At 42.8% G+C, this 25,858-nt stretch overlaps 1 protein-coding gene across 1 annotated transcript in view; it reads right to left on the bottom strand.

The window, feature by feature from the left end:
- Positions 1 to 21,800, bottom strand: part of FREM3 (FRAS1 related extracellular matrix 3) — an 86,258-nt gene extending 64,458 nt beyond the window's left edge. The window contains 2 exon segments of the mRNA XM_062198889.1: positions 14,613 to 14,702; positions 16,613 to 21,800. Coding sequence (XP_062054873.1) covers positions 14,613 to 14,702; positions 16,613 to 21,800 — 5,278 coding nt within the window.
- Between the last annotated feature and the right edge of the window lie 4,058 nt (positions 21,801 to 25,858).

Here is a 25,858-nt window from a genome sequence, read left to right as displayed (position 1 = left end):
CATGTCACCGCTCTATCTAAACCTCCCTCCCACTGTTTCTTCACTGTCCTCAGGATGAAGTCCACTGATATCCTTCCAAACACTCTTGATGACCTGCGACCTGCTCACGACTTCAGCTCCTGCCAAACCCTCTGCACTCTGGTCTTTGCTGTCTCAGTGAAGGCGAGCACATCTCCAAATTTACTCTGCCTTTAAGGCTTTGCCCTGTTCTTTCCACTGCTCTACCACCTGGCCTATTCCTATTCATTCACATCTAAGCTTCAGGTCACTTACTTGGGCCATCTTCTACTGTTTTCCCAGGCACATTAGCAGGCAGCGGGATTGGAAGTGGAGCAGCCGGGACTTGAACTGGCCCCATATGGGATGCTGGCATTGCAGGCAGGGGCTTAATCTTGTTCCACCACAGCATGGGCCCTGACATATCTACAATTCTTGAAACTTTATATTTTTATTGGTTGCAAAGTCACAGGTACTGCAAGAAATAATATTTGTTATAAACACTTATACATAGTTGAAGGAATTCTTATATTTCAGATGGACGTTAGTAAAAATAAAGATTTTGTTTTGTTCAAGTTTAACTACTCCCTGAACTGTATCTATAGATATGTTGGACACCTATAGATTTATTCCACTGAATAGAAATTGCTTAGGAGAAAAATTAATTGGCTTTCGCTGTCCTTAATTCATTACACAAATAGTTCTGGCAACTGAGAATCTAATACTTGGCAGTATTTATTATTTTAACATTGCATATTAAATCAAACTACATTTAAAAAAGAGAATAGAAATCTATTAAAAGTCTCCCCTCAAATAATCATTTAGCTCCAGCAGTTTTATCTAGAATTCCAATTCCTTGCCAACTGGCACTTATTCCCCTATCTTTCATCAGAGGAAGAAGAAACCACGGGCCATTTTCAATCTGTCATGGCTTTTTCATTTGAGTAAGAGTTGGCTCTCCTGAGCAGGACTGCCTCCAGCTGTAACGCTGCCAGCCTTACAAAGTGCCTGCCCTGAGTATGAGTAGGGTTTAGTGCCTTCCCTGATAATTAAACAGACAGTGTCTGGCTTCTGGAAACTCATTGTGAGAATAGAGCATTTTTTAAAGCCTGTCTCAGAGATAATTTAATTTCCCTCCTTTTTGTAGCAGTTATTTTCTAAGCAGAGTTTTCTAAAGTTGTTAGCTTTTTAAAAAGAAAATGTAACACATTGTTCTGTCTCTAAAAATAGCACATTGCACACCTGCTATTGTGTGGACACGGTTTGTACCCCAAATGTACATGTCCTGGGAGCTGATCCTCAGGATGTACATGTGGAAATAGTGGACCCTCTAAACATCGAGGCCTTGCGGAGAGTGATTAGGTTAGGGGGACTCCAGATCGTGAATGGATTAATGCTGTCTGCTGGGAATGAGGCGGGTGTGGTGGGACCGGATTAGGTCCTGAGAGGGTTGTTTATAAACAAGTGAGCCTGGCCCCTCCCGCTCTCTTGCCTCCCCTCTCCCTCTCTCACGCACAGCACAACCACCATCAGGTGTCAGCCACCATGCTGTGATGCAGCAGAGGCTTTCAGCAGAGGTGGGCGCTAATTTGCCTCTCAATCGGTGAAGCCAAACAAAGCTCTTTTTTCTTTCTTTCTTTCTTTTTTTTTTTTTTTTTTTGACAGAATTATACACAGTGAGAGAGAGCGAGTCAGAGAAAGGTCTTCCTTCCGTTGGTTCACCCCCCAAATGGCCGCCATGGCTGGAGCTACACCAGAATCCGAAGCCAGAAGCCAGGTGCTTCTCCTGGTCTCCCATGCGGGTGCAGACCCCAAGCACTTGGGCCATCCTCCACTGCCTTCCTGGGCCACAGCAGAGAGCTGCACTGGAAGAGGAGCAACTGGGACTAGAACCCTGCATCCATAAGGGATGCCGGGGCCGCAGGCGGAGGATTAAACAAGTGAGCCATGGCGCCGGCCCCGAAGCTCTTTTCTTTATAAAGCAACACAGCCGGGAATGAGTTAACACATTCCTCAAAACATTTGTCAGATAGGACTTTTTCATCTTCAGAGATGATGAAAACGGCTTATTATACGAGGTACAGAGTATTTTAATAGAATTTTTACCTCAATGCAAACCCTTTTAATAAGTACATTAAAGGGTTTTATGTTTTCTAGAAATTGTTTCTTAGAATGGAAAATAAGTGATAAATAGGATTAAGTAATGCAAATCAAGTCACAGGTGGAGGATAGTGCAGGGCTGGACAGAGGACCGAAATTGGAAGCAGATGAGTCTAACGAGCACCCAGAGCTAGTTCTCCAGGCTGGGACTAAGAAAGGAAAGGTCAATGAAGAAGAAAGTGAGCACAGGAGGTGGAGAAGCAAAGGCAGAAAGAGAACGGGACTGCAAACAGCATCACTGACAAGGACCTGGAGGTCAGAGGCTTCCTCCTGCTTCTGCCACACCCTGTGACTGAACAGTCTCACATTTACTTTCTCAAGCAATTGTCAAAAACAAAACAGAAGCAGAGAATTCTATTTGCATCCTGTGTTTCTAATAAGGACCCCGATCGGCACAGCACTGTCTTCTCGATCATGTGATTGGTCCATCCCTGACCCTCATTATTGGCTTGAAACTTCATCAAGAAGCTGAAATCACACTGCTTCTTTTCTATTCTCTCTCTCTTTTTTTTTTTTTTGACAGGCAGAGTGGATAGTAAGAGAGAGAGAGACAGAGAGAAAGGTCTTCCTTTTTGCCGTTGGTTCACCCCTCAATGGCCGCTGTGGCCAGCGCATCTCGCTGATCCGAAGCCAGGAGCCAGGTGCTTCTCCTGGTCTCCCATGCGGGTGCAGGGCCCAAGGACCTGGGCCATCCTCCACTGCCTTCCTGGGCCATAGCAGAGAGCTGGCCTGGAAGAGGGGCAACCGGGATAGACTCTGGCGCCCTAACCAGGACTAGAACCTGGTGTGCCGGCGCCGCAAGGCAGAGGATTAGCCTGTTAAGCCACGGCGCCGGCCTCTATTCTCTTTTTAAGATTTATTTTATTTATTTGAAAGACAGAGTTACAGAGAGAGGTAGAGACAGAGAGAAAGGTCTTCCATCTGTTGGTTCACTACCCAGATGACTGCAACGGCCGAAGCTGAGCTGATCCAAAGCCAGGAGCCAGGAGCTTCTGCTGGGTCTCCCATGCGAGTACAAGGCCAAAGAACTTGGGCCATCTTCTACTGCTTTCCCAGGCCACAGCAGAGAGCTGGATGGGAAGGGGAGCAGCCGGGACTCAAACCAGTGCCCATATGGGATGCTGGTACTGCAGGCAGGGCTTTAACCCCCTGTGCCATAGCTCAGGCCCCCACACTGCTTCTGACTTGCCAGTTTTCCACTTTTGCTGGGGCATGGGCTTCTAGAAATCCAGCCAGGTGAGGCACAAGGTGTCTGGGCATATTTCATTACATGGTCATCTGTTAATATCTGTAGGATTTGATATTTACTCTGTGTTTCTTACAAGTATTTAGTTTCTTCCCAGTTTCTCATAAATACAAGCTGAGGCAAAGTGTGCAAATGGATATATGCACATTCATTCCTAATTTCTGTAATTTACTTTTAAAAAGCCTGAATTATTCTCTTCAACAAATGATGCTCGCAAAACTGGATGTATATATATATATATATATATATATATATATGAATGAAATTAGATCCATATATCTTACCATATACAAAAATCAACTCAAGATGGATCAAAGACCTAAATTTAAGACTTGAGATTATGAAGTTGCTGGGAGAAAATATAGGGGAAATACTTCAAGACATTGATGTGTGGGATGACTTCTTCGCCAAGACCCCCAAAGCACAGGCAACAAAAGCAAAACTAAACAAATGAGATTCTTATCAAACTCAGTAGCTTTTGCACAGCAAAAGAAAAGTTTAATAGAGTGAAGAGACATTCAACAGAATGGGAAAAGCATTTTCAAATCACTTGTCTGACAAAGGATTAATATCTTGAATGTATCAGCAACTTAAAAGACTCAACAACCAAAAAACAAAACAAACAAAAAAAAAACAACCAACGGACAAAGCACTTCAATGGTTCTCGAGAGAAGAAATACACATGGCTAACAAATATGTGAAAAATGCTCCTCATCACTAGCCATCGGGGAAGTGCAAGCCAAAGCCACACTGAGATAGCTTGTCACTCTGTCAGAATGGCTAAAATCCAAAATGCAGAGTAACAAATGCTGGCGAGGATGGGGACAGAGGGGACACTGTTGGTGGGAATGTGAGTTAGTGCAGCCACTGTGGAAAACAGCACTGAGGTTTCTTAAAAAACTACAAATAGACTTGCCATATGATCCAGCAATCCCACTACCTATCTATACCCAAAAGACTTGAACTCAGTGTATCAAAGAGATACCTGCACCACCACGTTTATAGCAGTACTGTTCACAATAGATAAAATTTGGAATCAACCAAGTTGTCCATCATCAGATCAATGAATAAAGAAAATGTGGTATATATACACAATGGAATATTAAACTCTAAAAAATAACGCAATTCTACCATTTGCAACAAAATGGATGCAACTGGAGAACACCATGTTGAGTGAAATAAGCTGAACTCAGAGACAAATATCGCATATTCTCCCTCATATGTAGTAGCTAAAATTTAATAAACAAAAATAAAGAAAAATAAATATCTGTATGTATCACTATTGCTGCAAATATACTTCTATCAAATGTTGTTTTATGTCTTTGTCAAACCAAAGGTTAAAAGTGTTATACTACTATAATTTGAATGATTTGTGATTACATTAAAATTTACTGTATATGTGTGAAATGGTCATTTTTTATTCAATTATTGTTTATAGTCATTGTCTATATTTCCACTATCCTAGGGTCTTTTTGCTTTTTACTTCTTAAACTTCTTATTTGATGAAGTATTAACCATTTCTACTGTAATTTAATTTTAAATATGTTATCACAAAAACTAAGAAAAAAAAGACATAAAGAAAGGAGGGAGGAAAGAGAGTGGGAGTAAGAGAGAAGGAGGGAGAGAGAGAGGGAGGGAGGAAGAGGATATCATTATGTTCCTAGAAATGTATCTACAAATCACATTGAATCTGTTAAAACCTAATTAAAAACCTAATTAAAAATTAAAATAAAAAATAAAAAAGTCATTTACTTCATTCTGGAGAAGATAAATACCTATTAACTCACCACCGTAAAAGAATCAAAATGTTTTGCTCTTTTTAGAGAGCTGTATGTTAATACATGCCTCCTATATTAAAAATATATACCTATGTTCATACACACATACGTATTTATTTATAAATAATCTGTTTACTAGGACATGCATGTGTAGATTTAGTACTTAATCTTGAAGATAATGTAGGTCTGTTTGGGCTAATATCTACACACACACATTTTAAGTTAGGGCAAGCAAAGTTTAGAGTCAAGCACAGAAATAATCTGTTTTGTGAGGTAAAATGATATATTTATGCATCCTATTGTGTGAATAATTTCTTTCTTGTAAAAAACACAAAGAATAATTCCACTTTTGGAAAAGAGATTAAATGTCAATGCACAGCTTAATTATTGCTATTTAAAAACCATATGCATGTACTTGCTTTATTTTAAAAAATATTGATAGCAGTTATCTGATGATAGAATTACAGATCATTTAAGCTTTTTGAGATTTTTTAAATTTCTCTAGTTCAGGGATTTGGATGCACAGTTTTAGAATTAATGCTCTCAGTTGGAAATGTAATTAATAAAGCTAAAAGCAAAACTTTGCTTTTAATTGTATGTCCATTAAGGTGGTTTCCAGTACTATTTCTAACCATTCTCCCATGAATTGAAACCTCTCGTAAAACAGTATTGGATAGCGTTAAAAAAAAGTTGTCTTTCATAAAAAATTAATTTCTAGTAAAAAATTACAGGCAACAATTGAGCTCAAGCCTGATCTCTGTAACAAAAATATAGCTGTGGTGACTCTGGATGACTTGTAATGTGATCAAAAAGTAAACAGGATTGGGCTAACACTGTGACATAGCGGGTAAAGCTACCACCTGTTGTGCTGGCATCCCATATGGATGCTGGTTCAAAGTCCAGACTGCTCCACTTACAGGAAAGCAGCAGAAGATGGCTCAAGTACTTGGGCCACTGCACCCATGTAGGAGACTGGTTGAAGCTCCTGGCTTTGACCTGGCCCAGCCCTGGCTATTGTAGCCAATGGGGGAGTGTAGTAGGAGGTGGAAGCTCTCTCTCTTTCTCACGGTCTTGCTGTCTCTGCCTCTCCCTCTCTGCAACTCTGCCTTTCAAACAAATAAGTAACTCTTAAAAATGTAAACAGAAAATACCTTTCCCATTTTTTTCTGACAGGAATCAATTATGTCACCATTAATGACACTCAGTGAAGATTAACATATCTCATAAGGTAGAACAGAGGATGTAATATTTTGCTTAGTACATAATCAACAAATACAACCCCCTGAAGCTATAAGCATACTTCACAAAAGGTTGTGGAAAACTGAATTAAGAGATAAGTTTATTCTGGTGCACAAGAGGTTTAAAATCCATGCATATAAGAGGCCTTTAAAAAGTTTATGGAAAATCCATATCACAAAAAACACTGTGTGGATTTTTAAAAAATTGCATCAAAATAAATTTAAATTTGATTTTCTCTTTTTTTTTAAAAAAAAGATTTATTTATTTGTTTTGAAAGAGTTACAAAGAGAGGGAGAAAGAGAGAGAGAGAGAGAAAGAGAGAGAGAGAGAGAGAGAGAATCTTCCACCCACTGGTTCACACAGCCAGTGCTAGGCCAGGCTGAAGACAGGAGCCAGGAGCTTCCTCTGTCTCCCATGTGGGTAGCAGGGATCCAAACACTTGAGCCTTCTTCTGCTACTTTCTCAGACCATTAGCAGGGAGCTGGATTGGAAGTGGAGCAGCTGGGACTTGAACTGGTGTCCATGTGGGATGCTGGCATCGCAGGCAGCAGTTTTACCCACTATGCCACAATGCTGGGCCCTAATTTCATTTTCCATGAACTTTTTGAATTCTCTGTCTCCTATATCTCACAGATTTGAATTAATTCTTCTACAGGTTGGCTCTGCTGAAGGTGGACACTGTGAGCAGCCTCAGTGCCCCTGTCTGCTGTGTTGTCCCTGGATCTGTCTGGTTTGTCGGATGTCCAAGGGCCACCAGGTCTAAAGGTTTTAAGGTTCCAAACAGAAAGAACTCACAAAGGAATGAGCCAACAATGAGTTTAAGTGCTGAATGTTTCCTCCCTGAGAAGAATTCACCCTTGGCTTGTTCCTTTGTTTAACCCATTGCATTATGAAGGGGGACATTTTTGTAGTATGTACAAGCCAGAATAATGTGGTTAGTCAGATTAATCAATATTATCGAACCAAGTTGGTTGTGATGTATTCAAGCATGCTTTTTTCTTAAATGGAAATTGCTTTTTTTTTTCTAGTGATGGGTGGTTATTGTGAAACATTTATACCAGAAAATGTGAAAGTAAATGTCATCCACCATTGCCATTTTAAACCAATGGTACTGTCTTGTTATATACTCTCAAGCCATTTTCATGTATGTATATCCATATATGTATAGAATCTGTATGTGAGGATACCTCAAAACATTCTGGGAAAATGAAATGAAAAGGTAAATTTTAATTAAAAAATTGAAATTTGTGTATCACTTTTTCCTAATAGGAGATTTCCATGAACTTTTGGAAGACCCTTCATGTATGCATTTTCCTATAATCTCCTTGATGTGTTTATACACTGTTTTCTAACTGGTTTTCTTTCTTTAATGACATTATGAACTCCCTTCCATATTAACAAATACAGACTTTTTATAGTGTCATCTTCAAAGGCCTATAGGATGTCTTGTGGTTTAGAATGGTTATGCCTTCTCCTATATCACAAGGGGTACATTGAGCATCTGTTGCACCACCACATCGCCCCTGGATTTTCATGAACTGGAATTCTGTATTTGCTCCTTTATATCTATTTCTTCTGCATGTTATCCCTCTCTTTGCTTTCAACTTAGATGATTTTCCCTACAACTATGTAAGGCACTTTGAAGAGTGCTTGGTACCTAGCACTGAATAAAAATTATATGAAGAATTATTTGACAGAAAATTAGAACTGTTTAGGAAATAAGAGTAAAGAAACTCCAAGTAAGATCTTTGAGTTAAGTGTGAAAATGTTGCACCATGGATCTGATAATTTGACTACTCAAAGACATTTCTGCCTTGCTTTTGAATTCTTAGATGCATTGTGAAGAATGTAGAGTTCTAAATAAGTGTGACATTGCTTTAACTGCATTGGTAAGCTCACTGGACTTATGATTAGTCTGTCTTTGTTCTCAAACAAGCACCATTATCTTTTTTTTTTAAACTTTTATTTAATGAATATAAATTTCCAAAGTATAGCTTATGGGTTACAATGGCTTCCCCCCTCCCATAACTTCCCTCCCACCCGCAACCCTCCCCTTTCCCGCTCCCTTTCCCCTTCCATTCATGTAAAGATTCATTTTCAATTCTCTTTGTATACAGAAGATCAGTTTAGTATATATTAGGTAAAGATTTCAACATTTTGCCCATATAGCAACATAAAGTGAAAAAACTACCATTGGATTACTAATTATAGCATTAAATAGCAATGTACAGCACATTAAAGACAGAGATCCTACATAGTTTTTTTTTTCAAATTAATTAATTTTCTATGCCATTTCCATTTTAACACCATTTTTTTTTCATTTCCAATTCTCTTTATATACAGAAGATCACTTCAGTATATAATTAGTAAAGACCTCATCAGTTTGTGCCCACACAGAAACGCAAAGTATAAAAATACTGTTTCAGTACTAGTTATAGCATCACTTGGCTTTAGACGACACATTAGAGACAGATCCCACATGGGGTGTAAGTACACAGTGACTCCTGTTGCTGATTTAACAATTTGACACTCCTGTTCATGGCGTCAGTAATCTCCCTAGGCTCTAGTCATGAGTTGCCAGGGCTATGGAAGCCTTTAGAGTTCGCTGACTTTGATCTTATTCTGATAGGGTCATAGTCAAAGTGGAAGTTCTCTCCTCCCTTTTTTATTTTTTTAGAGGGAAGGTTTATTGTTGGGTGGGGGAAGCCCAAAGGGCAGGGGGGAGGGGGAGGGGGAATAGGGTACGAGAGAGGAGGAAAGCGTAAGAGAGAGCACTTGATCAGCAGGTAAATCCACCTGCAGTGCTGGCATCCCATATGGGCACTGGTTCGAGTCCTCACTGCTCCACTTCCATACAACTCTCTGCTATGGCCTGGGAAAGCACAGAAGATGGCTCAAGTCCTTGAGCCTCTGGGCGATCTGGAAGAAGCTCCTGGTGCCTGGCTTTGGATGGGTGCAACTCCAGCCATTGTGACTAGTTGGGGAGTGAACCAGCAGATAGACCTCTCTCTCTCTTTGCCTCTCCTCTCTGAGTAACTCTGACTTTCAAATAAATAAATAAAAACCTAAAAAAAGAGAAGACTGTTCACCTAAGCAGAACACTGGTTTTGTTATGGACCATAAGACAAATATCATGTGATATTCAAATCTTATCAGTATAAAGTGACCTGAAAATAGGTCTTTGTAAAAATTAAAAGTAGAAATAGGAGAGACACGAGGAAGAAGGGTGGGAGTGTGGGTGAGAGGGAGGATAGGGTGGGAAGAATCACTATGTTCCTAAATCTGTATATATGAAATGCATGAAATTTGTATACTTCAAATAAAATTAAAAAAAAAAAAAGGAAGAGCAAATTGGAGCATTGGAACTATTAAAAAAGGACACATAGCATTGATCAGTCTGACTTTAAGCACTAAATAATTTAAGAGAAATTAAATAATCTATTTATAATATTAAGACGAAAGTTGCATTCCATAGTATATTGAAAAATTAAAATCATTTCACATATATATAGGTATGTAGTATGGCCTATTAGAAAGAATTGCCTTGGTTCCGTTTGGGTCATCTTAATTTCTTAAACTAATTTCCTTATCTTAAAATTTGAGATAATTTCTATCTCACAGGTTGTGGTAAGGATCAAATGAAATAACTCATGTAAAAATGTTATAAAATATTAAGTGCTAAATGAGTTTAAAGTAGTATTATTTTATAAGTAGAGAAGTTTCATTGAATGTGATATATGGTAGACATATGCAAAATTTCTATACAAATCTGGGAATCTATCAGTCTGATGACCTCAAGAGAAAACAATTAATGAACCTGACAATTTGCTTAACTTTATTGTGCAGCTTGGAGCTTAGAAATCTAAAATGTATTCCCTATTCTACCAGTTAGCTTTCATGATAACCTTGAACATAATAAAATTTACCTTCAATGTAAAAAAGAAGACTGAGAACTTACATTGAAATAGCCTTAGTATGGATTATTCAAAACTTTATAAACTGATGAAATATATAAATTATTTACATTGTCAAATTTTCCCTTTTAATTGCCAGTTAAATTCTGCACACAAGTATAGTCAAGGTCATAACTGTGACAGGAAAAAGAAAAGAGAAATCACATTTGGGGAGTCAATGCATGGTCGACATTCCATTATATTTTTGGTATATGTTACTTCTTTTAACTACAGCAAAGCAAAAGAAAAAAATAGAATTGATACAAAAGCTATGAAGTAGATAGAAAGATATTCACTGTGCATTAGCTCAGTAGGTTGTGCCAAAGACTAGAATAGCGGATGGGGCTGTTTCCTCTTCTTTCTTTGCCTCCTTGGTGAACTTCTAATACATATGAAATCAATTTGTAAATAGGTAAGGAAAAAGGTGTGAAACCACGGGTTCCAGAGAGTGTCCAGACAATTCATCCTAACAGTTTTAAAGTTCACCTTATACAATCAAGTAATCTAATGATAGAGTTGAAGAAGGAGCTATAAAGTCCCCTTTTATCTAGAAGAAGAAAAATGCACAATTTGGCATCCTAACTGACAGTTTCAAAGACAACATTTATTAAGTGTTTGCTACATATCCAGCACTCTTCTAAATGCTTTGTGTATGTTGATTACTTTGATACGTCTACTAGGCAGGAAAATGGGCACCTAAAGGTGTCTACATCTTGACTGCTGGAATCTGTGAATTAGTTATTACATGGTAAAAGGGCATTTGCAGATGGGATTAAATTAAGGATCTTGAGCTGGGGTGATTATCCTGGATTACTGAAGTGGGCCCAATGTAATCATAAGAGTTTGTGTCAGCAAAAGAGGGGTGCAGGAAAGTGAGTGTGAGAGCGGATTAGCAGGAGAAAGTATTGCCTGCTTCAACTTTAAAGATAGAAGCGTTGGGCAGCCTCTGGAAGCTGGAAAGTGTAAGAAATGGATTCTCCCCTTAAAGTCTTTGCAGACAAATGCAGTCTTGCCCAAACCTCGATTTTATTCCAGTGAGAACCATTTTGAACTTCTGAATTCCAGAACTGTAAAGTGACAGATCTGTGTTGTTTTAAGTCTTAACTTGTGTCAATTCATTACAGCAGCGATGGAAAACCACTGAGGGACCCATAATGACCTTAGGAGGGTGCATGCTGCTATTCACAGAGGACCAATCAACCATAGCACAGACAGTTCTCAGAGATACACAACTACTAAGGGGCGGATCTGGGATTTGAATGCAGGGAGTCTGATTTTTAGAGGCTATAAAGGGAAACTTTTATGGTTTTAGCAAAATTTTAGCTCTGGGGTCACCTTGTTAGTACTTCTACCCTTAAGACAACTGAGCTCACCTGTGCCATATGCCTAATGCACATTTCTGGTGGTAGGGCTTGATCTTGTTTTAAATGGCTTGAAAATGGTACTACAAACAACAACAAGAACAACAAAAAATTCTATTTAATCCCAATAGTGCGAAAATGTATTTCTAGAAGTGTGTCCATTCAAAATAACTCAAATGACTGTAGTATCCTCTGTTAGGGCTATGTGATGTTAGGAAAGGAAATCATTAATTGATTAAATTATAATTTCCAATAAATACCCCATTTGGGAAACCTTTTAAAAATGGCTATATTTCAAATGAAGTAAATTGTTTACTGTAAAGATACAAATAATTCATATTTTCATAAAATTTAAAAATGTCAAATATACAAGTATTTAAAGTGATTCCTTCATCAGCTGTTCCAAAGAACAGTCATGCCAGAATTCATGGATCTCAGCTCTTTACTTGCACTTAAATGGAAATTTAAAAATCCACTGAATGAATCCATAAGTATTTGATTAGCTTATGGATGTGAATATGTGCTTTAATATCCAACACTGAACGAACTTGCCCTCAAATTCTCTGGGATCTGTGCTTGATTATTCTCATCTCTTTAATTTACAAGTTGCTATTTTATTGGGTTATGAAGTTTCGTCTGACCTGTTCTCTGACCTTTTGCATGGTTTCATCTTCCCGAAGCAGAGGTAGAGGAGCATAATGTGTAGAGTGATTGCCAACACCTGAATTATATTCCATGTCACTTGCTCATTACCCCTACAAATTCAGCAAATTATTCAACCTCAGCGTCTTCATTTTTTCCTTTTTATTTATTTGACAGGTAGAGTTATAGACAGTGAGAGAGAAACAGAGAGAAAGGTCTTCCTTCCATTGGTTCACCCCCCAAATGACCACTATGGACAGAACTGCGCCTATCTGAAGCCAGGAGCCCGTGCTTCCTCCTGGTCACCCATGCAGGTTCAGGGGCCCAAGCACTTGGGCCATCCTCCACTGCCTTCCTGGGCCACAGCAGAGAGCTGGACTGGAACAGGAGCAACCGGGGCTAGAACCTGGCACCCATATGGGATGCTGGCGCCTCAGGTAGAGGATTAACCAAGTGAGCCATGGCTCCGGCCCCAGTGTCTTCATTTTAAAATGGGCATCTTAACATTTGCCTTTTTGCTTTGTAGTGACGATCAAAAGCAGTAAGGAACATAAGCACTACCTAGCTCATAGAATTCACTAAACATGGTAGCTATGTAGCTATGTAAAATCCACGTGACAGTAACTTGTTTTGATGTTGCTCACAAAACCTAGTGTTGGAGTCGGAGGTACATTGTTTTATGAGCATTATTAGTCCTCCCTCAAGCAGAAAGAGAAATATTCACTATAAACCATTTGTGTGACATGTTTACATTAATCAGCTTAAAATGCATAAGCTCATAATTCTGAGATAATTTTGTTACTAAGACTTGAGAAACGGAGGAAATATTTGGTTTTAAACTTTGAAAAAACTGGGAGGAGGGATCAGTGGTTTTCACTGTACAGTGGTCAGTCTTATCAGAAAGGCAGAGGGTAACTGTCAGTGAACACCTACTTAGTGCCAAGTGCTTTACATATATTACCTTACTTAGTCTTCTTAGCATAGATATGAAGGATATTTTATAGATGGAGGAATGAGTGGGAGGACAAAGCAACTTGTGCAAGGTCACATGGGGAAAGTTGGGATTCAAACCCAGTAGGCGATTGGCCTCTCTTATAGGACTGCTTTCCAATAAATATGGTCCTTGACTGATGACACAGGATTCAGAGAGCAAACACGTGTTACTTACTGGAAATGAGTAATGATTTATACTGAGAGGTTATTGAGTGGCAAGCAGCACACGGACATAATTTCTACTATTATGCTGTCATACTGAAAAATGATTTTTTTGACCACATAATTATCATATTCTCAGTTGTGTAAAGAAAATGCCCTCCATTAACCATTTACTGCCCATTCTGTTTTCTTGAAGATACAGCAGACAGACATAGGAACAGCTTAAACAGGCAGCTTTTAGAAAGTCTTCTGTGCTAGGAAATATATTTTCCACCTCGTGCAAGAAGATTACAATTCTAAGGTCACAAAGCCCTAAGATTCAGTTCTGCAGCTCGAAATTCTGACAAAATCTAAAGGCAGATTTTCTAATTTGTTGCAGGACTTTTTTTTTTTTTTTTTTTTTTTTTTGACGGGCAGAGTGGACAGTGAGAGAGAGAGACAGAGAGAAAGGTCTTCCTTTTTTCCATTGGTTCACTCCCCAGTAGCTGCTCCGGCCAGCGCACTGTGGCCGGCACACCTCACTGATCTGAAGCCAGGAGCCAGGTGCCTTTCCCTGTCTCTCATGCAGGTGCAGGGTCCAAGGACTTGGGCCATCCTCCACTGCACTCTCGGGCCACAGCAGAGAGCTGGACTGGAAGAGGAGCAACCGGGACAGGATCTGGCACCCTGACAGGGACTAGAATCTGGTGTGCTGGCGCTGTAGGCAGAAGATTAGCCTGTTGAGCCACGGCGCTGGCCATTGCAGGATTTTAGAAACCACTAGGTTGATTCTTGGAATCTGAAGATTAAGCTTGAAGGAGGCCCACACAATTAAGGTCAGATAAAACACTTTCAGAGTCATGCATCAAATTTCTCATCTCTTTGTCCTCCTAAAAATTGATTTGTCAAGAATCATTTGGGAAAGGATCTAATAAAACAAAAATAATTCATTTGTTAGTATCATAGATGACAATACAGATTCTGATTACTATATAAGTTTAATTTATAAATAATTTAATTTTACATAAATTTAGTTTTCTTTCTGTTTCACATAGACTTTAATTAAACATGAATCCTCTTTAACGTTTTACTATTGACTTACCACTGTCTTCAACAGAGAAGTAGAAGATGTTTTTTGTTGTCTGACTGCCCTTGTTTAAGATGTAATAGATCCGCCTCTCATCAATGTCAGCTTAGAAAAAAAGCAAGCATCATACGAAGTCATAATGATCAATAAAAATGATGAAGTTAATGGCTATGTTTTAATAGGGCAGGGAAACCACAATAACTAAAATTTTAAATAGTGATGGAGTGAACATGATCCACCTGTTTCTTAAAGTTACAGTGGCAAAATAAGACTTTAGAATTAAAGTTGCTAACTGTACTAGAATGTGTTCATGTTCTCTGGAACATGAACCCAACCAAATAACACCCTAGCTATGGATGCCTTATAATATCCTGTTACTCTACAGAGAGCCAGGGCTACTTGGTTTTAAGTCTCCTGCATCAGTGTAGGGCTTGACAAAATGGTGGATACTCGCTAACTATTTGCCAGAATGAACTTAGGCAAGAGTAACTGCCTCATCCTAAGAGAAAAGAAAATGAGAATAAAATGTGATATTTACCTATTGTTTATTCCTTTGTAGCTTTAATAATTTGGTCCTCGGATTTATAATTATGTTTTTCTTTCTTTTTTTTAGATTTATTTTAATTATTTGAAAGACAGTGTTATAGAGAGAGGTAGAGACAAAGAGGTCTTCCATCTGATGGTTCACTCCACAGATGGCCGCAATGACCGGAGCTGTGCGGATCCGAAGCCAGGAGCCAGGAGCTTCTTCCAGGTCTCCCAAGTGGATCCAGGGGTCCAAGGTCTTGGGCCATCTTCTGCTGATTTCCCAGGCCATAGCAAAGAGCTGGATCGGAAGAGGAGCAGCCGGGACTAGAACTGGTGCCCATATGGGATGCCGGAGCTTCAGGCCAAGGCTTTAACTCACTGCGCCACAGTGCCAGCCCCTATAATTATGTTTTCTATTGGCAACTGTTAATATTGAGAGTATTTGTTTATAAGAACAATTCTATAAATTTTTTTTTTAAATTTATTTTAGAGGTCTTGAGACAGAAATAGACAGACAAACGGAGTGCTCCCACATGCTGGTTCATTCCCCAAATACCTACAATGGTTGCAGCTGGGCTGGACCAGGCTATAATCAGGACCCAGGCTTCCTAACCACTAGACTAAGTGCCTGTTCCCTTACAGAAACACATGATTTCATTTGCTTTAGAAGCAATCCTGAAAATGCAACCAAACTTTTAAGCACCTTCTAATGGTCTACTCAGAGACTGTATCTCAGTTTACATGTATTGTGTGTGGGACACTTTGTGCATTTCTTCATATATAAGGCACAGAGCTACTTAAAGAAAGTGTAAGACAATGTAAAGAGAAGCTCTCAAACCACCAGAAATCACATCACCTGGGAAAGCAGAGGGACTCACCTTTAGTTCACTACTAGTTACTCTAAATATAAGAGAAAAATGATCTCATGCTTAGGCAAACTTAATTTTATGTTTTTATGAGATGTAGAAATTACCTTTGAATAGCACAATAAAAATGTGCAATGTTGGGCAGGCATTTCGCCTAGTGTCTATGACACTGGTTAAGATCCTTGTGTCCCACATCAGAGTACCTGGGTTTGATACTCAGATCTGGCTCCCAACTCCAGCTTCCTGTGAATGCAGACACTGGGAGGCATAGATGGTAGCTCAGGTAATTAGGTTTCTGTCACCTGTGTGGGAGACCTGGGCAGTGTTTCCAGATCCCAGCTTTGGTCAAACCCATTTTCCTGGCCATTGTGGATCATTTGGGAAGTGACCTAGCAGGTAGGATCTCTCTCTCTCTTCCTCTCTCTCTCTCTCTCATAGCTGAAAATGGACTTTATGGCTTTTTTTGTTTTCAGAATAATTTTGCATTCCACTGTGTTTTATTAGAAGCAGAATATTATTCAAATATTCAAATGATCTGAGGTCAGGACAATTTTACAAGAGCTGATTGATGTGACCCACTGAAGGGGAGAGACAGTGGCATCAGGAAAGATGTGCACTAACCTTGTGTAAACACTTGAGTGCTTGCATTCCCAAGGCCAATGTTGGTAATGAAGCCATGCTGTGGTCCTCTCATCACCCTATACTTCAGGAGCCTGTGTGGACTGTCCTGATCTTCTGCTTTCAGAGACTTGCTGGTAACCAGGAAGCCCATGTGTCCAGTGTGAAGGCACTGCAAGGCAGAGGCACCCCTGTTAATGGCCATCTGGGGGAGCCTATTGTCAAGGAAGCTTTTCTGGATTCTCATAACCTGAGGTTTATGTGTTTCCACGGCAGTGTCTGGGAAGACGTAGAAATCAGTGTGAGTGCCATCTGTTACAGTCAAGGAGAAACTGTCATTGGTAGTCTCACTGCCATTGTGCCAGCAGCTAATCAGATGCTCATTCAGGTCCTTCTGGGTGAACATGGTCACAGGAATGCTTCCCTTATACAAAATCCTGCCATGGATGGGGACCTGGGTGATGGTGAAGAGAATAAGATCATCTGGGGTATCCTGGTCTTCTGCCATCAACTCAAAGGGAGTGATCAGTTTGCTGTCTCCTTCCTGCAGAGTTAGTTCATGAATAGTCAAGACAGGTCTCTTATTATCCACATCTGTGATGGAGATCCTGAAGGTTCTTAACACAGGGTTGTGTCCATCAGTCATTTGAAACTCAAAGCTGTCTATCTTTGTCTCATCATTTGAAGTGCAGACATAGGATATTTTGTTGTCAGACAATTGAGGTTGAGTGAAAGAGGCAATGGGCTCCCCAGGGTGGTCAGAGCTTTCCAAGTGGCCCAAGGTAGGAGCCCGTGTGATGCTAAAGTGAAGTTTTTCATCAGGGCTGTTGATGTCACTGGTGTTGAGAAGATCAGTAGTGAGGGTCACTCTGCTGTCTTCTGTTAAGGTGATCCTTCTCCTGACCATCTCAGGGAAGACCCAGTCTAAGTTGCCAGTGGTCACGTAGAAATAACAGTCTATCAAAGGGTTCACCCCATCAGTCACATCAAACTTGATGAGATCAACAACTCCTTCTTGGCCTGTGTGGGTGTAACAGATGAGGCCTTTGTCAATCTCATCCTGGGTAAAGTTCATTCCCAGAGTGAGGTTATCCCTCAGTTCTCCTCCAGGTTTTCTCAGTCGTTGTAGAATTCCTTCCTTGGGCATAGAATGGAGGACAAAACTGAGATTTTTATCATCGGAATCAAGGTCTGTAGCCTTTAGGATCTTATTTGTGATGATCTCAGAGTGTCCAATCTCTACTTGCAGCCCATAATTGATGGTCAGCTGAGGGGCTTCATCATCCACCAATATCACCACAATAGGTACCTTCCTGTGGGTGGTATGTTTGCCGTCACTCAGCCAGACCTCAAAACTGTCCTCTGAGGTCTCTGAGTCATCATGTTCATACACAATGGTGGAGGCCTCCTGGATCTCCTCTAAGGTGAAGCTGTGGATGGGCTGGTTGCCTGTGGCCAGCTGTTGTATGATCCGTCCATGTTGAGGAAGGGCTGTGAGTTGAAAGTGGAGCTTATTTGGTGGCAGGTCAGCATCTGATCCATTGAGCAGTAAGATGTCAATGACCAAGCTCATCCCCTCTAACACCACAAACTCCTGGACAAAAAGTTTAGGATGCTCATCATTGGTGGGCAAGATGATGATAGGGAAGAAGATATTTGGAGAGAAGTTGATGCCATCAGAGCAATAAATGGTGAAATTATCTGCTTGTGGTTCTAGCCCTCTGTGGACACTCTGTACATAATTGATATGTCCCTCTCGGACATCTTTGATGGAGAACGCACTGATGGGGTTACCAACATGTGACACTTCTGAACCAGGAGCTGGTGCAATGCTTTCCAGGTAGCCAGAGGCTGGCTGAACAGCCACTGTGCAAAAGATTTCATCTTGAGGAGTGTCCACATCTTCAATGTTAAGGTGTTGTAAGGTTAAGGGGCTCTTTCCACCTTCATAGACAATGAAGGACTCTCCTACCAAGACTTTGGGGGCCATATTGTTCACAGGCAGCACAGTTACTTGCACTTGAACCTTCTCCACTATGCTATCCCCTATTATCCATTGATAAGAGTCCTTTGAGAGGACTAGACTGAAAGCATCACGCTGTTTTTGGAAACCAACTTCACCTCCAGTGTGGACATAGGCAACTGCCCCACTGATGAGGTCCTCTTGGGTGAAGCATTCTGTGAGTACACCATTCACCAGGATAGTGCCCAATTTGGGGCTGTCCTCAACAATGAAAGACAACATCAAGTCACTTGTGTTCTTTTTGTCATGAATAACACCCATGGTAATCTCAGAAGTGCTATTTTCTAGTACATCTATGGAAATATGCAAAAGTGGAATATCTGTGATAGATATCTGAGGACTTTTGTTAGCTGGAGTTGGAGGTATAGAAATTTGGACAGCGATGGGTATTTGATGTACCCCATCACTTACCTCCAGATAGAAGGTGTCACTAATAGTCCCGTCTCTGCCATGCTGGTAAGACACACTCCCATTAATAATATCAGCTTGCCTGAAAGACTCCCCTGGGACCATACACTTCTTAAAGTATTGCAAGTGTCCATGTTGAGGACCCCAGACTAATGTGAAGACAATTTGATCAATGTCTGTGTCAGGATCTGTAACATTCAGCTCATCACTGCTGAGGATAAAGCTATCTCCCTCCAGGACAGTAAAGCCCCTGTTGGTGACTTTGGGAGGCTGGCTGACCTCTGGCTGCAGGAATAACGTGAATGTGTCTGAAACACTATTGCCTGTAGCATCCTCCACCTGGTAGGTGAACTGCACAACCTGTGGAATAAGACCCATCTTCTTCACTGGAGGCTGGTAGGCAACCTTGTGTTGATTTACCTGGGCCTGAGTGAAATGCGCAATGGGTGTGTCTGGAGAATCAGTGAGCACAACTTCTCCAGTCCAGACTTGGTGGTTGCCATCTGTGTCAGTAGGGGGTGTCAACAGAGTGTACCACAAGTTCTGGGCATCTGAGTCCTGGTCAGTGTATTGGAGGACTTTCTCCTGGAAGCAAGTGAGTTCACAGTTTTTCACAGTCATTTCTAGGGTAGTTCCTGGATATAGTTCTGGACCCTGCATATCCACTGGTTGGACTTTGATGGTGAAGGAGTACTGGCTAGATAGATTGGGTGGGTCTTGGTCATCCTGTACATGGAAAGCCAGCTAGGCTGTTACAGATTGAGGGCTGTGTGGACCAAGATGGCGGTAGAAGAGTCTCCCTTCCATTATATCTCTCTGTAGCCACTCAGTTACCACTTTCTCATAAAGCCTTTCCTTTGCCACATAGTGCCAGTCCTTATCTAGCGGGGACGGAGGTGGCTCAGGCTGCCTCAGCAGCATTTCCCCCACGTGTTGGCTTGAGTAGGAGGAACCAGCAGCCACACCCTGCTCTCTCTCCCCTTCTTTCCCTTCCAGAGACTGGTCGTCCAGTACAAAGTGGATGGCTGAGTCCTCAGAATCGGTATCTGTGGCACTCAGGACAAAGGGGAAGACCTGAACCACCTCCCCTGGGGTCACTGAGAGTCCTGTGTTGGCACTGACCACTGGTGGTTCATCATCCACAGGTATAATTGTGATAGGGAAGAGGAATTCCACCTGCTGGTGCCCATCCTGTATCTGGAAGATGATGTTGTCACTGTAAGTGTTGCTGCCATCATGCTGGTACACTACTCGCCCAGCTGCCAGGCCCACTGGTGTGAAATATTTGTATTCTGGAGGTGCTCCAAGCACCACCAACTGCCCATAACTCAAGCCCCTCACTGCAGCCATTTTCACCTCTTCCAGATTATCTTTATCACTGATCTGAAGGTTTTGGGTGCTGGACAGAGGCCTTGGCTGACCTTTAAAAAGCAGTAGCCCCTGGGAATAGCTAGCCACTGGGGCCAGGGGGTTCATTGGCTTTACCACCACCAAGAAGACAAAGGGGTCTGAGGTGGCACCATCTTCACCCCTCACCTCCAGTTCCAGCTGGAAGAGACGCTCCCCATGGGAATTCTCTGTAGGGGGCTGATAGGCAATTTTCAGCTCCCGCAGCTCCCTCTGGGTGAAGAAGGAGACTGGAAGGCCCAGGGGGTCGTCAGTGCTGACCACATAGCCCTGCTGGCCAGAGTACCCTTTTGGGGCGGGGGGAGAATTGAGAATGTTGAAGACCAGGTGGTCAGGGTCTGACTCCATGTCCTCCGCAGCCAGCACATCGGGAGTCAGGGCTGTTAACATGCACTGGTCAACCTCCATCATCATCAAGGCCTCGAGGCTGGGCCGGGGCGCCGTGTTGTTTGCTCCCCTTCGGATCTCCACCAGCATCTGGAAGTACTGTAGGGCCAGCACCTCTCCTGACCCAGGGCCCCAGTCCTCTGCCCCCAGCAGCTCCACCATCATGGGCACGTAGTCCCGGTTGGGCGAGGTGAAGGCGGCAGTGTGCTGGTAGCGCACCCCAGCCCGGAGAAAAGTTTCGCAGTCTACACCCTTGCCTCTGGAGAGAGGGGCCCCCATGGCGTTCACCAAGTGCCCGTACCTAGGCAGTGGCTCGCCTTCGCGAGGAAGAGGGGTGAGCCGGCGTCTGGGGGCGGCTGCGGCTCGGGACGGCGGGCAGGAGAAGCCCAGCACTCTCTTGTCGATGGCGTGGCTCCAGCCCCGCAGCTGGCTCCCTGCTACAGGCTTGTTGCGCGTCACCAGCTCCAGCTGGGAGAAAACCACGTCCACAGCCAGCGCGAAGGGCACCACCAGCGGGTAAGTCGGGGCGTCGTAGCGCAGCTGCAGCTGCACCCTGGCGCGGCCGGGGTTGTGCGAGCCGAAGTGAGTGTATTGGACCCTTCGAGGACCAAAGGCGCAGGGGAAGCGGCGCGGGGAGAGCGTACCCTGGAGCGGGGGCCAGGCGTCCAGCACCGTCACCTCGCATCGGTCCCCGGGTTGCACTTGAATCACCAGGTCCCGGAGCGGGTCGAGCCAAAGCGAGCGGCCCAGGGGCACCTGCAGCCCAGGGTTGGCAATCAGGACGCTGGGGCCATTGGCACTGCTATTGTCGAGCGCTCCCTTAGCGGGCAGGTAGAGCGCCGGGTGGGGCTCAGTCTCAGGCGAGGGTACCTGTTTCTGCAGCGCGGGGCAACTCACGCGCAGGCAGAGGAGCAAGGCAGCGAGCTGCTTGAGCGTCCAGGTGGAGTTCCGAGAAGACCCAGCCATCGCCACGGGCGGGACTCTGGCGTTGGGATGTCCGCAGGGTGCCCTAACCAAAGAGGGGCTCGCCTTAGCTGCCGGGGAAGGTGGTGGTTGCCGTCCGTTCGCGAGCGGACGCGCGGATCCAGCGGGAGCTCGTGGCCGCACTTCAGCCTCTGCAGGTAACAGCAGTGGGGGAAGGGGCTCTGCCCACCTCCTGCTCCATCCCGTCCCAACTCTCTCCGTCGCTGGCACTAGGGGCACCCAGAAACGCCCCACGCAGGCGCCGTCCCCTCTGCTCCTGGGGGCTTTCACTACGGCGACCTAATTGTCCTGGGCGCCCACAGGGGCGGTGGGTCTCGGCGCCGCCCCGGGCTGCCTGCCTCTAGTCAGCAGGTGTGGATACTCTCCTCCTTGGGCGCCACAAACCGGCGGTTCCTCAGGCTGGGAGAGGGTGATGTACCAGGGCCGGCTGTGCGCGGGTGGCACTGAGCTCACGCCGTCCGTTCATCTAGGAGTTCGTCTTTCTGATAGAGACAGAGAGATATCATTCCTTTTCCTTACAGCTGGCAGGAGTGCATTTTCTTGCCAAAATTGAGTCTCACTTCAGACATACAGGAAGCTGGTGGGAGCTGTTTTGCAAATAGGATTTTCTAGCGGTCTGTCGGATGAAGCAGCTGATTCTGAATCTTGTAATTTGGTGCTTCCAAAAGGACTTTAGCATTTTTTTTTTTCCTGTCCTGTTTCCAGTCCGCGGGTCTCACTTAGCACAATCGGGTGCACAGATTGACCTCAATCCATTTTCTTAGGATGTGGTTCTGGTATTGGATCAACAGCGACCCCTCTGTGAGTTTATTAGACTTGCTGTTTCCGAATCACTTTCCTTTTGGGAAAACACAGAGTAGCCATAGGGAAGCAAGTTAAGAGAAACTGCAGCAGGGACAATACTTTGCATGCACTGATAGTTGGATGAATTTCTACCAATCAGTTTGTTTCATACTTAGACTTAGGCTCTTCATGGCTTTCGGATGAGGATGACTCCCCTTGTTGGTGTAGGGTTAGCTTCATTATATATATATACACACACACATATATGTACACACATATATATGTATATACATATTCATTTTTGAGACATTAGAGGAGTCATTTGGCCACAGTGCAGAGTCATCTTTTCCTATAAATAAAATAGTTCATGTGTTTCCTTGTGCAATCAGTGTGAACAGGAGAGAGTTGATAACCGTGAAAATGGATGCAGACAAAACCGTGTTGATAAAAATGGCTTCAAGGAGAATGTAAACCTGTATAATGTCATCCCCAAATTATTCTTTTCAATTTCTACAGTGTTGCAGGTGGCTGTTTTATTCACTTAGGGACTGTTCCCAGAGCAAGGAAAATCTGCAAGTGCTTGCAAGAGTTAACCTTCTCTTTTAATATTAAATTTAATTAGCCAGTGAGACACAGTGGGTCTGTATCACCCACTGTAGTAGAAAGCTCATGTAGTAGAAAGCTCATACCCTCATTTGCACACTTGCTCATATAATGGAATTTGAAGAGATAATAAATATAAAACAATATATGGTCAGCTTAATTATGCAATGCTACTCCAGTGTGTTGGAAAATATTATTGTAAAAGTATAGTGAGAATTGGAACATGTAAAATTTCAGTGTAAATGAGAGTGGTATTTTATTTCATAAAGCCACTGCCTTGTTCTAAGGATAGTTATTAACAATAGAACTTTTATTAGTCTGCATATATATAAATTTTAGCATGAGAATATTCCTGTATGAGTACAGTTTTGATTCTTGTCCAAGTACCACTCACTCTGGGGCAACAACCTTGTTCTTGAGTTCTTTCTTATCTAGACAGAGATGGGGGTGTCACAGCTGAGATAAGAGACAGTTACAGTATTGTGTTTATAGTTTTGTTTTCTGATCCTCTCCATTCAGCATATATTTCTGCTCCTCCTCTTCCTCATCAAATATCTAGGAAGAGATTTTTCCCCACTATTTACCTCCATTATTTTCATCTCCCACTCACTCTCTCCTTAGGATACTGCAGTCTGGTTGCCACCTTAGACACACACACACAGCTCTTGCTAAGGTCTTCAGTAACCTCTACATGGTGAAATCCCATAATGAGCTATCATTTTTGCCCTTGTTGTCACACCCTGCTGGTTTCCCTCTTACCCCCATTTAAACCCCATTTCTTCAGGAAGCCTTTTTCTTTTCTTTTCTTTTTTTTTTTTTGACAGGCAGAGTGGAGAGTGAGAGAGAGATACAGAGAGAAAGGTCTTCCTTTTTTGCCGTTGGTTCACCCTCCAATGGCCGCTGCGGCCGGCGCATCTCGCTGATCCGAAGCCAGGAGCCAGGTGCTTCTCCTGGTCTCCCATGCGGGTGCAGGGCCCAAGGACTTGGGCCATCCTCCATTGCCTTCCCGGGCCATAGCAGAGAGCTGGCCTGGGAGAGGGGCAACCGGGACAGAATCCGGCGCCCTGACCGGGACTAGAACCCAGTGTGCCTGCGCCGCAAGGCGGAGGATTAGCCTGTTAAGCCACAGCGCCGGCCAGGAAGCCTTTTTCATATGATCCACAAATCGTATTACTAAATCTCTGTAACTACATATTCATTCATAAGCAAGTGGAGCAAAGTCTATTTTCTTACCAGACCTGAAGCTGTAAAGCAGACTGTGCAATGCTCATTGTTGATACCTACTTCTTACACTGGAGACTAGCACTTTGCAGAAGTGTAATGAATGCTTGTTGACTGGCTGAGTGAACAGAAGAATAACAGAGACTGCCAGAAACAGTAATATCAATAATTGACATGTTGTAAACTTCTTGTGCCAGGCAGAAGAAACCAGTGGAAGCATAGGATAACTTCTTCCTTCCTTCCTCAAGATATGCATTTCATTAGAGTCTGGCAAAAGCTTTGTTTAGAGAATACAAACCTGATTTCTATCCAAATATTTATATTATCAAAATGTTCTTTCTACAGAGCAATTTAACATCCATATGTCAGTCTTTTTTTTTTTTGACAGGCAGAGTGGACAGGAAGAGAGAGACAGAGAGAAAGGTCTTCCTTTTGCCGTTGGTTCACCCCCCAAGTGGCCGCTGCGGTAGCGCGCTGTGGCCGGCGCACCGCGCTGATCCGATGGCAGGAGCCAGGTGCTTCTCCTGGTCTCCCATGCGGGTGCAGGGCCCAAGGACTTGGGCCATCCTCCACTGCACTCCCTGGCCACAGCAGAGAGCTGGCCTGGAAGAGGGGCAACCGGGACAGGATCGGTGCCCCGACTGGGACTAGAACCCGGTGTGCCGGCGCCGCAGGCAGAGGATTAGCCTAGTGAGCCGCGGCGCCGGCCCGTATGTCAGTCTTTTATCACTTTAAATTTATTCTTCAAACCTGAGCTTTATTTCAAGCCTATCATTAAGTACCACTCAATAAATATAAGGCATTATACTTATAGATGGAAATTGAGATTTACAGGAGTCAAATGGAAAAATTTTACCTTGTGAATTTATAGCACTCTCTGTAAATGTGAGTCCTGGGATGGACTCTTTTCATGCCCTTGTCACTCCAAGGAGACTTTCCATCAAGTCCCACTCTCTAAATAATTGGCTGTGCCCTTAATTATGTAAAATAGATGGCACTAAATAGGACATAGAAAGGAGAATTCAGTAACCATGTAGAGGTTACTGAAGACCTTAGCAAGAGCTGTATGGGTGTGTATTGTGTCTAAGGTGGCAACCAGACTAGAGTGTACCAAAGAGAGAGTAAGTGGGAGATGAAAATAATGGAGACAGTGGGGAGAAAGTTCCTCCTAGATATTTGAGGGGGAAGAAGAGGAGCAGAAATATATGCTGCAGGGAGAGGATCAGAAAACCAAAATATAGACACAATACTGTAACTGTCTCTTATCTCAGCTGTGACACCCCCATCTCTGTCTAGATGAGAACAAACCCAAGAACAAAGATTTTGCACGTGCTTTGGCAGAGGAAGAGTTCATTTTTAGAAAAGCAATACTCAGCTTTCAGAAGTGACCAAGAACACACCATGGAGGTTCCTGTCTCATGAACTGTAATGCT

Source organism: Lepus europaeus, chromosome 8 (genome assembly GCF_033115175.1).
Source record: "Lepus europaeus isolate LE1 chromosome 8, mLepTim1.pri, whole genome shotgun sequence".
Classification (NCBI taxonomy): Eukaryota; Metazoa; Chordata; class Mammalia; order Lagomorpha; family Leporidae; genus Lepus; species Lepus europaeus.
This window is presented reverse-complemented; position numbering and strand designations above follow the sequence as displayed.